Source organism: Penicillium canescens (assembly GCF_028828765.1).
Source record: "Penicillium canescens strain IBT 15451 chromosome Unknown utg000004l_segment0_segment0, whole genome shotgun sequence".
Classification (NCBI taxonomy): Eukaryota; Fungi; Ascomycota; class Eurotiomycetes; order Eurotiales; family Aspergillaceae; genus Penicillium; species Penicillium canescens.
In genome coordinates, this window is record NW_026703966.1 from 4,914,897 (window position 1) to 4,927,487 (window position 12,591).

Genomic DNA, 12,591 nt, shown 5'->3' on the forward strand with positions numbered 1-12,591 from the left:
AAATATAAGCAAATATAACACTATAAATGAAGTGTAACAAGTGGCAAACAAAAACAAGCAGACTTAGGCTGCTGTTTTTGTGACCATCGTCATCGTGCTGACTCAGGTGATAGTTCTCTCCGTACACAACCTGGAATACCCCAACACAGCCTCTCATTCCCCCGAAGCCCTACCAAAATCGTCTCCTAGATTCGACAACTCACCAGTCGCTTCCTGCTAATCGCCAAGGGTCTACATCTACACACCCCTCACATCCACACCACCCATAACCCCCAACCCGCGCCGTTCCTCGTCGTTTGTGGACTCCCCGCATTCGCTGCACAACCACCACTCCGAGTGAACCACACCGCGTACCTGGTTCTCAAATCTGGACGAGAAGCTTGGCTAGAGCTTGATATTGATACCTTGCGATCTTTGATCGATATCGAATATTACAAACAGCCAGTTGCGATCGACTTGCCATACACCGAATCTAATCTCGCTACCCGACTTCCCCGATTCTTTTCCCTTACCCCGTACTCCGCCGTTGTAGACCTTCGTTGGAGGAATCATAGCTGCAATGTTTCGCGCGCAACAGAATGCATTTGACGATGCTGTCGGTAAGCTTTATCATGCTTTCTGGGGTCTGCTAGAGGGCAGATGCTGTGCTCGGGCGCACTGGCCTTGTCCTCGTTACCTGGTTACGTTACTGACCTGGTGATCTTTTTACAGCCAAGGCGACGGATGAAAACCTGACATCTGAGAATTGGGAATATATTCTGGTGCGTTGGATTTGAGCTATTGGTTTTCTGAGATGCTGGCCCGGGACATGGAAACTGATTTTCTGGGTGGTATAGGATGTCTGTGATAAAGTTGGCTCTGAAGAATCGGGGTATGTGGATTTCGTTGCGCAAGTTCAAGGGTATTTTTGCTGACTTTTGCTCAGTGCGAAAGAGGCTGTTGCTGCTATGATTAAGAGACTTGCTCATCGGAATGCCAATGTGCAGCTCTATACATTGGAGGTTTGTGATCTCTAACTTGTGCCATTGGGCATGTTGGATTGTGGTTTCCGTGTTTACTGACTGTCGTTGTAGCTCGGCAATTCGTTGGCGCAAAACTGTGGACTTAAGATCCATCGCGAGCTAGCGTCCAGAAGCTTTACTGATGCGCTACTGCGTCTGGCGAATGATCGGGTAAGCGGTCCTTATTTCGTTATATCCCAGCACCTTTGTTTTGACACATATTTCTAGAACACGCATCAACAAGTCAAGTCGAAGATCCTGGAGCGCATGGAGGAATGGACAAAGATGTTCGCGTCCAACCCCGACTTCGGTATCATGGAGCAGGCTTATATGAAGTTGAAAACTACGAGTATGTACCAGTCCTCGTGGCAATTTGACGATTGAGCTCAACTAATCATATCTTAGACCCGAACTTGCAGCCGCCATCGAAGCCAGGCAAGCGTGAGATTACTGATGTCGACCGTCAGATGGAGGAGGAAGAACTTCAAATGGCACTTGCTCTCTCCATTAAAGACAAGCCCTCAGGTGCCCCTGCTGGTGCTCCCGCTACCCGAGCCGAGTCTTCAGCTGCGGCTACCTCGGCCTCGGTACCAGCACCTGCACTGGCCCAAGCCAATCAAGCGGGGCCTGCTGAAGCCCAGCCAGTTCTATCAGGCACGTCAGTAGCTACTGTGTCGCGCGTGAGAGCCCTGTTCGACTTCCAACCTTCTGAGCCCGGGGAACTTCAATTCCGGAAAGGCGACATTATTGCAGTCCTCGAGTCAGTTTACAAGGACTGGTGGAAGGGATCTTTGAGAGGCCAGACCGGAATTTTTCCTCTCAACTACGTGGAAAAGCTGCCCGACCCGACTGTGGACGAGCTGCAGCGAGAGGCTCAGATGGAGGCAGATGTCTTTGGTCAAATTAAGAGTGTTGAAAAGCTCCTTACATTGCTGAGCACCCGCAACACAGACCTTAATGTCTCGGAAAATGAGGAGATCAGCAATCTCTACGAGGCTACTCTTAAGATCCGTCCAAAGCTTATCGAGTTGATTGGCAAGTATTCGCAGAAGAAAGGTAAGTACTACTCCTACAATCGCCGAGGATTTCGCTCATAAAATATGCAGATGAATTCACTCAGCTCAATGAAAAGTTTATCAAAGCTCGTCGTGATTATGAGTCCCTGTTGGAGGCATCGATGGCTCATCCCGCACAGCCGCAATATGGCCGGCCTCTCCAACCCCAGTACGCATACGCAGGTGCTGCGGCTGCTGGTTACGCAGGCCCTCCTCAAACCGAAGCGCGATACTTCAGCCCCAGACCCCAAGGTACGTACAATCTCGAGCCCGCAGACTATACTAGCTCCTGACTTTGATTTCAAGACACGACACCAGTCCAGGCGACTGCACCATACTACGGCGGCGAGCAGACAATGCCATACCGCCCAGCATCCCACTCCCCTGACCCCCGCAACCAGGTTCCAGCTATGGCACCACCAGTGCAGCAGCAGGCACTTCAATCCGACCCCTACGCACCTGTCCAGCACCGTCCCCAGTCTACATATGACCACCCCCAAGAACTAGGAACATCCGTCTATGATTCCCCCGTTGACCATGCTGTTCCTGCTCAGCGCCTGCCTTATCCCCCAGGATCCCAAGCCCAAGCCCATCCTGCTGGTCACCAGCAATTCCAGCAGCAACAGCAACAACAAGACTACTCGCCATCGGTCTACTCCACCGATGACACACCTCAGATCCCTCCAGTGTCCACCATGCCCCAACAAATCCCCCACCAATTCCAACAACCCCCATACCCCAACTCCCCCGCCGCCCACCAACCCCCACCCTCGCATCAGCCTCCCCCAGTCCCTGGCACAACATCACAGCCGACACAGTACACATCATACAGTCCGGCGCCTCCAGCTCCCGCAGGCACGGGCGAGTACCAGGCCTACCAGCCCCCACAGGGCGGGGCAGCTGGGTCTAACCCGGCTTCGTTTTATCGGTGATTAATCTGTCCTCCTAACCGTTATCTTTCGGTCCAGAGGGATCAATTCCTTGGCTGCGTTTAATGTTGGCTTGGTCTCTGGCGCTTACACGGACTGTTTTCTTTTCTCTCTTCCTTTCCTCACCTGTTGCTGGCTGTCTGTGTCTACTGTGTATCTAGTCAAATACTGGTCTGAATTGTATGTCCGTACATATGTGTGTGTTAGTCTCGGTAGTAAGTTGGTGGCAGTATAGCACTGTTGTGATGCCTATGCGAGGCATAGGCATATATGGCTAGGTGGTCATCTCCATTGTCTACTTTTTCAGATACACAGCATAGGCTAGGAACTGAAGAAGTCTCAATACTTACTTGGGCGCCAAAATAAGCTCAAATTGGATGACAGAGGCAAGTTAAGGTCATAAACAATGCACAAGGCTGACCAATGAGAACCATCTGTTGGGGCCACCGGCGGAGCCTCAACCCATCAACTTTGCGGGGACCTTCATCTCATCTTCACGCCATGGCTCTAGAGTCCCTCTCTCCAGAGATCCTGTTAATCACTCTCGAATACATATCCTCCCCACTCGATCTCATCGCCGCTGTACATGCCTCACCCAGTTTATACCGAACCTTCATCGCCTACAAACAACATCTCCAGGGGAATACCCTGACTCGAGCAATACATCCAACATGCCGAGCAGACGCCTATTCAGCGTTGGACGTCCAAAGGATCCCACAGCAGATTAAATCCGGGACGAAAATTGGAAAACTCAAAGCCGAATGTTTCTCTATCTTCGCCACCGACCGGAAACGCCGCTCCCAGAAACATGATGAGTTCAAAGCAGACAATGACAAGCTGGAAACGTTGTTCAATTTCCAGGCTAGTGTCGAGCGCCTCATAGATACTTTCTGCCATTGGTCACTGGGCAATCTATTCTCAGCAGACCAAGACCACTCCCCATTACCTCCACCAGCGACCATCCCAAGAGCCAGATTGTCACATACAGAACGAGCCCGTCTGCAGCGCGCATTTTATCGCTGTGAGGTCTATGCCAGATTCCATCGAGTCCTTCAACTCCAGGATAAAAGTTCCGCGATGAATTTTATTCCGATTCTCATGAGCTACGGTTCTCAATTCCAACTGCACGAGTTCGAAGAAATGATCTGTGTCAGACAATTCTTAGCAAAATGTGTGGAATCACTCTGTGAACGGGTAGAGGATGATTTCCTTGCTTTCTATACTGGAAAGGGTCTATTCGACGCAGGCGTCGGAAAGAAACCCGCTCAGGAACTTGATATCCCGACTGAAAATTATGACACTGGCAAAGCTTTCAAAGACTGCGGACTGTCGCTCTTGACAAGAGATTACCGTAACGCACCCTATCACGATAACCACGTCAAATACCTCGTATCTTGCGGCCCGGCTTATATCCTCTCCTTGAACGAACTACCACCGCGAGAGCTCAAGCACGTCCTCCTCAAATCAGAACGTCACTCGCATGACTTGGATATAAATGATTACTTTGTTACGGAGGGTATGATAAATGATAGATTGGATGAGAGATCCGAAATGACCCTTTATCGCGGCAAAGTGGTTTCCATTGACCGCGATGAAGTTGATAAGCACAACCTGGGATGGAAATGGGGGACTAGTTTTGCCACTGGTGTCAAGCCAGATTCTCCGTCTAATGTTCTCCTTCGGAATATGGGTTATGTCTTTTGGGACGTGAGACGTTTGGTGGATTCCGGGCTTGTGGCTGAGCCTTACGTTGTTGCTATTGGGACTGATTGTTTTCCGGCTGGGTATAAGAGGCCTTTTTCTAGGGGTAGTGTTGAGGAACAGCTTTTTCAACGGAAGGTTGACCTGGAAGTTTTGCGGCAATGGAAGGACGAGTAGGTGTGTATTTTGGAGCAGAAATGACGAGCGCAAGGACTCGATGAATTGATAAATGATGATGCATTCACTGTGCCTACTGTTCTCGGGCAATCTCCAAGTACTGCATGGACAACAGGAGATGTCTTGGTCTGTAACTTCTCCATGTCAGCACTTGATGGTATCTATGAAAACATGATCCTAGATGCCAGAGGTGACCTACGTCGCACGAATGCAGAAAAGAAAGGACATTTGATCTTGATACCTAATTAAGCAGTGAGGCGTCCAAACGGGAATCCACTGTAGCTACAAAATGGATTTATTTGCCGACCACTCAACAAAATCCTAGAAACCCAACGATATGTATGTATAGAGATCCCTCTCCCGAAATAGCTTCAAACCTGGTCTTGATTTTGTGCAAATATAGACTATGGCCTAGGTTTCTGCTTTCGTTGTGATTCTATGATACGCTCCGAGATTGGACGTGTTCCACAATTGTAGCAGCGTCACTTCCGAACAAAATACTAATCACTATATGCTATGCACCTTTTAATAGGAACATTTGATTGAAGAAAATGTGTGTTTGTATTGGTCTCTTTTAAAGTGCAATTATCACTTTTGTCGACGCCGGGATAGTAATTTGTTCAACCATGGTATCTCTCTGAAATAACCACAAAACTCCGAACACGAACCGCAAGCTCAGCTGACAGACTGGGGCTGATGAATCTAAACTCAACAATTCACGAGCTGGTCATGACATAGCACTGACTTCATGTCACAGTGGGAATCACAATATCCCATTCCTATAGGTACTTTAGCTAGTCATCTTCATGGTCATCTCTCTATCTCCCCAATTAAGAAAAATACTTTCACAGTCCTTCACAATTCAGATTGAGCAATCAAAGTAAATCACCTTTTTACCAAAGAGGAGTTGAAGCTTCCTTACATTGATCTCAATATTGTGTTTAGTTCATTGTCGTCTTAATCTTGAATTCCACCAAAAAGAAACATACAAGGGCAGTAGGGGCTCCGTCGAGTTCCTGAATATCCGACGGAGAGCAGATAGCTTGAGCCTCTTCCCTAACAAAGGCTACGTCTCCTACAATTAATCTGCGAATCTCCTTGCAATTGCAGTTCGCTCACCGATCTGCTCCGAAAGCCAGAAAGTCTTTGCCTTATATTTCTTTGTTTATAAAAAAAGCATGTTAACCCTTTTCGTATTAGAACATGCTAACAATAGAAAAAAGGGAATCCATCACTGGGGGAGAAAATGTTAGCAGAGTATACAACTGGGAATGGTGTTTTTACATATCGCCACAGCTACGATTCGGTCAGCTGGAGATATCTCCTCGAAGATGTTACAAACATCGCCAACAACTACTTAGTCAACGAACATGTGCGAGAGCCCAACATTGCTACCATTCTAGCGGGTCGCGACTTTCACAAGTATCGCGACACGGGGACTTGCTATCAGATGTGGCCTACCAAATTCGAGGTTCACTCTTATGTTCCTGGCTTTGTCATTCACGGCAATGGCGTCTTTCACTACAACTTTGTGCAAACAGAATTTCGGATGTTTTGGACTACAAAGAAGTGGGAGGTCATCGGCGCGCCGAACGAAGTAGTACCTGCCTTCGATCATATTCCATCTTCAACGGAAATGGTTGAATTATTCATCCAAGGAATTCACGCGGCTGGTCTTTCTCCGCTCGTTAGATTTCTAGCGCACGGGCTTGGCGATACAGAGAATAGGAAACTAACAGTGGAAGATTATATGGCCGACTATGTAGGAACCCTACGCCCTGACTCGAAATACTCTTAGGGAGAGAAAGATAAAGAAGGGATATGCAGGATTAATCGTGTATTTTAGCATGCCTTGGTATAGGTTTTTCCCTACTTGATAGGTTTCCCTATACACTTCGTGCCAATGCAGAGGCGCTATAGTTCAATGCTTCCTGTTCCTGTCTTGATAAGATCAAAATAATTTCAGAAACAGGCCTCGATATGCGGCGATATCTCATCGCGGACACAAGCGTTGTATTAAACCTCGACCGATTCTCGGTGGAAAGTGACACCGAAGAGTATCTGGGCTAGAGAATATTCCGATTTGCTGTGCTTTCTTTGCCAAAGCACAGCACAAAGAATGCAAAATTCAGACCAATGGTCCAAGATACAACAACCTTACTACACTTCATCCATTATACACAATATCGACCACATGGGGATGATTTATATGCTATTGTTTCCACCACTGAAAAATCCCCTTATATCTCCATGACTCCTTGAGTTCGAGCCTCGAACATTTGTCAGATTCTTCGATCTCGAGCCTCGTACGTTTCATCGAGACTCTTGTTGCTCGAGACATACGTTTCAGACATTCAATATCCCGATCTCTATTCTCGTCCCAATCCTATCCCCGTTCTGCTGCATCAGGGATCGCAGTAGGGTCTGCATAGCTTTGAGTGTAGACTCATCCGACGGTCTCCTGGGTTTTGGGTCACCTTGCAGTTTCTTTTCCTCAAATTCCCCTTGTAGAACCTCGTTTTAGCCCGTTTTATATTTCCAGATCGGGAAAAGGGTACATAAGAGGATAGGCTTCTTGCCGTTCCATCTCATTATGTAGCCCTTGATGTAGAGGCATTATGAAAGGAATAGAGAAAATGGGAGAATTGGTGAATCCTCGGGCCAGATTAAATATTATAAAATCAATGCAGATGTGGTTCGTATTTGACGTAGTATGGAGGTTGTGTTATATGGAGACATAACTTTGGGACGGGGTTCAAGTCTGTGTAGGCGATTCCGTTATAACCAGATAGCCACCGCTACTCGAGCTTGTGCCAGAAATCCTCGATGAGTCGGGCAACTTCTGGCACTTTTTGCCTCACAACACCATGTCCCACCTGCGGAACAACAGAAACATTCCGCATGCCAACATCATGCAAATCCTGGACACTACACACGTCATCCAACTCTCCTAAGATACATAGACCTTCAATGCCCTTTGTTGCCGCTTCGGCAAATTCAGTATGTTTATCCAAACACCCACCATCTCTGAAAATACCAACTACACTTGCCACATGGCCTTGGTGCTGCTTCATCTGCCAGTCTCGGACTGCTTCTGCAACCACTTCGCCCCGACCAAATCTCTCCCTCCAATCAGAAGGAACAACCAGTTGTCCTCCTTCGAGGAATTCCAAAATCCACGAGCGCGCCTCGTTCTCTAATCCCTGACCACCACGCAAATAGCTCCTCTGCAATTCGTCAAATTGCGTTGAGCGCAGTAGACCCGCGGGCGCGACCAGCACCATAGAAGCGACGCGGTGGGGGTATGCAGCCGCGAAGGTAGCTGTGGTGGAGCCACCAAACGAGTAACCAACAAAATGCGCAGTTTCCCACCCAAGATCCACCATCACAGCCTCGAGTAATGAATGAAAGAGTGTCGGTTCGTGCGCTGCAATCGGCGTTTCAGTGAGCCCGTGGCCCCACAGGTCAACCAGTACACATTGCGCATACGGGAAACGCGAAGATAGCGCACTTGCTAATGGTAGCAAACCGATTGCGGGTGTTTGAACGCCGTGCACAAACAGTATGCGGGAGCTTGTCGTTTTAAGGTCTGTTGGTGTAGGAGACAAGGGTGATAGCTTGTAATATGCGACTTTGCCGTTTGGAGTCTGCAGATACCATGCCGGTGGTAGCAGGTTACCAAACGTTGCGCCGTAGTCGGCTTCAGATGGTGCTTGAATTGGTGGCTCGTTGGACTTGACTGTCCCTGGTCGAGGTAGCACGAGTGAATTGTTTGCCATGTTTATAGACAGATGTGTGGTGTTTATATCACTTGGAGAGGTGATGGAGGGAGGGGTAAGCATAGGCAGCTACAAGATCTCAAATTCGAGAATTACCGATACAATACTGTAACAGAGTCCGCATTCTGGGGCCGAGTGTCCAAATACGGCTTAAGGCGGTTTAGTATACGAGACAGGAAACACGTGAGTAATTTAACTATCAGCTGTATAGATATTCGATATGGACAGACATGGTCAACAAGTCAAGAGGCGGGTTTTGTATTTGCAAAGCTAGTTGCAGACAAGATTGTGGGGTTAGAGTTCCCCATAACGTGAATAGATGACTTCGAAAAGCTACTCTCCTAAGTGGCCATGTTGAACACGCTTTTTTTTTCCTGCTTCGAATAGCAGTGGCTACTAACAAGCTCGGTATGAATTAGCCCGGCTTCAAGTGGTTTAGAAACTCTATGTAAACAGCGTTGCATTCGATATTCGGAAGATCCCGTCGTGTCCGTGCCAAAGCGACCTTAAATACCCATCATGGCACTATCTGTAAGAAAAAGGGTATGAAACTCAATATGATTACTTCGTTTATAGCAAAAACATGCACTACGTTGCTCGCTCTTGTGGCTGGCTGCCGTGCTGGGGTTGTCTATAGAGATGTCTATGGGGAGAGAACCTGGCACAAGTATGTCCGCTCGCCCAGCACTTCGATAGTGAAACCAAAGAGCATTTTGGCGGCGAATATTACCGGCAACGTGTCCAATCCCAATGGTTTCTTGGAAGGCAATGATGCTCCAACAATCTTGAGTCGCAAGCCAGACGACCTCCACGTCCCTTCCATCGTTGTTGATTTCGGTCAGAATGTGGTCGGAATAGTATCGATTGATTTTGCTCAGTCAACAAATTCATCTCAAGGGCTCCCAGGATTGAAACTGGCTTTTTCGGAAACCCAGCAGTTTCTGACAAACACGAGTGATTTTACCAGGTCGGATAATCTGCCAGAGGTATGTCATTTGCAATCATTCATTTGTCATATCAGGCAATGCTAAAGCCAACTAGGGCCAGAAAATAACCAAGGGCACTGATCAGGTACGTGAAACAGGCTTATTCGCCTCCTCTAAGCAGATGCTAAAGCAATATAGGTTGCCGTCCCCAACGATCCATCTACTTGGAAGAACAAGGCTGGCTGTCAATATGGCAACAAAGTATGCTCAGATGGTCTTCATGGTTTCCGGTACATGAAGATCTGGCTCGATGCCCTTGAAAGCGACGCCCCATACACACAGCCTTATGGCTCGGTTTCCATATCCAACATCGAACTCGACTGGTCTGCCTATCTGGGAACTCCTGATACATTCACCGGATGGTTCGAGTGCTCCGACGAAGATCTTACGCAGTGGTGGTTTGACGGTGTCTACACTACCGACATGTCCAGTGATACTTTCCTTGCCAATGAGACTGATCCTCGAGATTCTGCTACTCCGACGCTGGAGGGCACACAAGTTATTTTTGACGGTGCGAAGCGGGATAGGGATCCCTACGTTGGAGACCTGGCTGTCGCTTCGCTTACCTCTTATCTCTCGCACGATGCGCCTGAGATGACTCGTAATATTCTTGTTGATTTGGCGAACCACCAGCGTGCAGATGGATGGATACCTCCTGCGAGCATGTAAGTTGGTACTATATGAGAGGTATGCTTCCACTGACACCACGTCTAGAAATAACTATACCCTTCCCTTGTACGATTACCCTATGTGGTGGGTCGTCGCCACATATGATTTTGTCATGTACACTGGGGACACAGACTTTGTTGCCCAGTACTATGATGTGATGAAGAAAACATTGGATTCATACTACGGTCAAAACTTGACCTCCACGCATGGTCTGCTCAACAAGACAAATGGCTACGGTGACTATGCCTTCTTGCCCCGTTCAGGTGTCATTACATACTACAACGCGCTCTACGTACACGCCCTAAAGTCAGCTGCTCAGCTTGCCAACATTCTCGGCCACGACGCTGACAGCAACGCCTGGACCACACGTGCCTCTGAAATTGGTACCAAGATGCTTGCTAGAAACTGGGATTATGCTGTGGGTGCATTTTTCGATGGCGGGCCATGTCCCGATAAGTCTGGAGACACGATTTGCAATGTACATGCCCAAGATGGGAATGGCTTGGCTGTTCTATCTGGGGCAGTCAATACCTCTGTTGCTACGAGCCTACTCGACTTTTATGGAAACACGGCGGCACGAACTTATGGAAATGCATTTTACGACAACGATTCCATTCAAGCCGGGTTCTCACAGCGTGTCTACGCTTTTATTTCATACTTCGAGCTAGCCGCACGCTTCGCTACCCTTGGAGCATCAAACTCAGCATTTGACGAGATCAAGCGGCTTTACGGCTGGATGTCGACGCACGACCCCGAGATTACGTTCTGGGAAGGCATTGGTCCAGACGGAGCACCCTATGAAGATGGCTTTACTTCTATGGCCCATGGCTGGTCCACTGGGATCGTACCACTGATGAGCAACTATGTACTCGGTATCAAGCCCACTGCACCTGGGTTCAAGACCTGGCAGGTTTGTCCTGTAATCGATGGTGGCAACCTCACTTGGGCTCGTGGTGCGGTAGGCACACCCTCGGGCCCGATCAAAGTACGATGGGAGAAGGGTACGGATGGATCTTTTGCCTTGCAAATTGATACACCGAAAAATACGAATGGGGTGATCTGTGTGCCAACTGGTGGATCTAAGGGTCGCGTTGTTATGGATGGGATGGAAGTCGATGGCAACGCAGATGTCGATATTATTGGCCCTATTGCGACAGCTGGAGAGGGATTCAGGATGGTGAGAGCCAGTGGCGGCGTACACATGGCGACTGTGAATGTTGGAAAATAAGAGCATCCACATTTAGTTCCCAGCAACCCCCGGTTCTTGGCCTTGATTTTATAAAGATAGCTTTGCCCGCTACTTTTAATGAGTGCTGTTCGACCTACTAGTCAATTTCATTCACCTCGATAACTTTAATATAGAATCAATAATCGCTAGCTAGATCTAGCCTCCAGAGGCCATGCAGGCGGGTCTCCGGTAATATCCCCAGGACACACGGCATTTATGCACTGCCAAAAGCAAACTGCCTGCCCGTTAGCCCAGACCCATAGTAGATGTACTTTTCAGAGTTTGTCATGATTGCTGGTGTATTCTTCGGAATGACCGACTTTCAACAGCACACCAGCAAGTGTCTGTAAGGACTGGACCCGAACTTCTCAAGCTCATCAACGTAGCCGGCCTGTGAGGCAAGGCCGTATTGAACACGACCACGGGTAACTATCACGGCAACATCTTCCTTCTCCGTTCTTCCTTGGCCTAATACTGCTACTTGCTTGATCTCCTGGAAAGAGAAATGCCGAATGCCCAACGAGATGAGGTCGATTTCTCGCGGCTCAGATCTATGATTAAACTCATTCCCAGATTGCACCTAGAAGTCTCCAGTCGACATCAATAGCCTCAGTCACAATATAATCAGAACACGCTGCCTCGAGCCTAGGAGACTCTTTGGTCACGTTGATCATATGAAACAGGGGAGCACTAGAAAATGTAGCAAAAGCTGCCGAAAACGACTTTCATACTTGTTTGGATTCAGATGTTCCAGTCCGGTAGTGACAGGAGTGCGAGCGAATGCAACGGCACCGAGAGCATAAGCCAAAACAGGCCAGAATAAGTCGTCAGTCCCTTTTGACGGTATTGCTCTGAGCCAAATATTCGCAAAGCGACTCCAGGCTTTTGGTGCGCGGCCAGTCAGGCCTCAAGCATATTGGGGTACTTGCCAGTTTCTTCCCAAGAAGAATATTTTAATCCATAAAATAAAAATTAATTATAAAATAAATGTTATCTATCCACAAAGCTTGTGGGCCAAAACAAAAAGACAAAAAAGATATGTGCATCATCCGTGAATCGAACACGG

The 12,591-nt window shown here is 48.1% G+C and overlaps 5 protein-coding genes across 5 annotated transcripts; 4 read left to right on the top strand and 1 right to left on the bottom strand.

Annotated features, from left to right (window-relative positions):
* Positions 1 to 559: 559 nt before the first annotated feature.
* On the top strand, positions 560 to 2,988 carry N7446_007216 (ESCRT-0 subunit protein HSE1; the record flags this gene model as incomplete). The annotated part of the gene is made up of 9 exons (XM_058515962.1): positions 560 to 599; positions 712 to 761; positions 837 to 871; positions 926 to 1,001; positions 1,074 to 1,172; positions 1,230 to 1,350; positions 1,407 to 2,057; positions 2,108 to 2,308; positions 2,363 to 2,988. The coding sequence occupies 9 exons, from the start codon at positions 560 to 562 to the stop codon at positions 2,986 to 2,988; spliced, it is 1,899 nt and encodes a 632-aa protein (XP_058373140.1).
* A 498-nt stretch (positions 2,989 to 3,486) lies between these two features.
* Positions 3,487 to 4,863, top strand: N7446_007217 (uncharacterized protein; the record flags this gene model as incomplete). The annotated part of the gene is made up of 1 exon (XM_058515963.1): positions 3,487 to 4,863. One exon carries the CDS (start codon positions 3,487 to 3,489, stop codon positions 4,861 to 4,863), a length of 1,377 nt encoding a protein of 458 aa, XP_058373141.1.
* Positions 4,864 to 6,109: 1,246 nt separating this feature from the next.
* N7446_007218 (uncharacterized protein) lies at positions 6,110 to 6,661 on the top strand (the record flags this gene model as incomplete). The annotated part of the gene is made up of 1 exon (XM_058515964.1): positions 6,110 to 6,661. One exon carries the CDS (start codon positions 6,110 to 6,112, stop codon positions 6,659 to 6,661), a length of 552 nt encoding a protein of 183 aa, XP_058373142.1.
* A 1,000-nt stretch (positions 6,662 to 7,661) lies between these two features.
* N7446_007219 (alpha/beta fold hydrolase) lies at positions 7,662 to 8,642 on the bottom strand (the record flags this gene model as incomplete). The annotated part of the gene is made up of 1 exon (XM_058515965.1): positions 7,662 to 8,642. The coding sequence occupies one exon, from the start codon at positions 8,640 to 8,642 to the stop codon at positions 7,662 to 7,664; it is 981 nt and encodes a 326-aa protein (XP_058373143.1).
* Positions 8,643 to 9,199: 557 nt separating this feature from the next.
* On the top strand, positions 9,200 to 11,525 carry N7446_007220 (uncharacterized protein; the record flags this gene model as incomplete). The annotated part of the gene is made up of 4 exons (XM_058515966.1): positions 9,200 to 9,628; positions 9,684 to 9,713; positions 9,767 to 10,293; positions 10,343 to 11,525. The coding sequence occupies 4 exons, from the start codon at positions 9,200 to 9,202 to the stop codon at positions 11,523 to 11,525; spliced, it is 2,169 nt and encodes a 722-aa protein (XP_058373144.1).
* Positions 11,526 to 12,591: the final 1,066 nt, after the last annotated feature.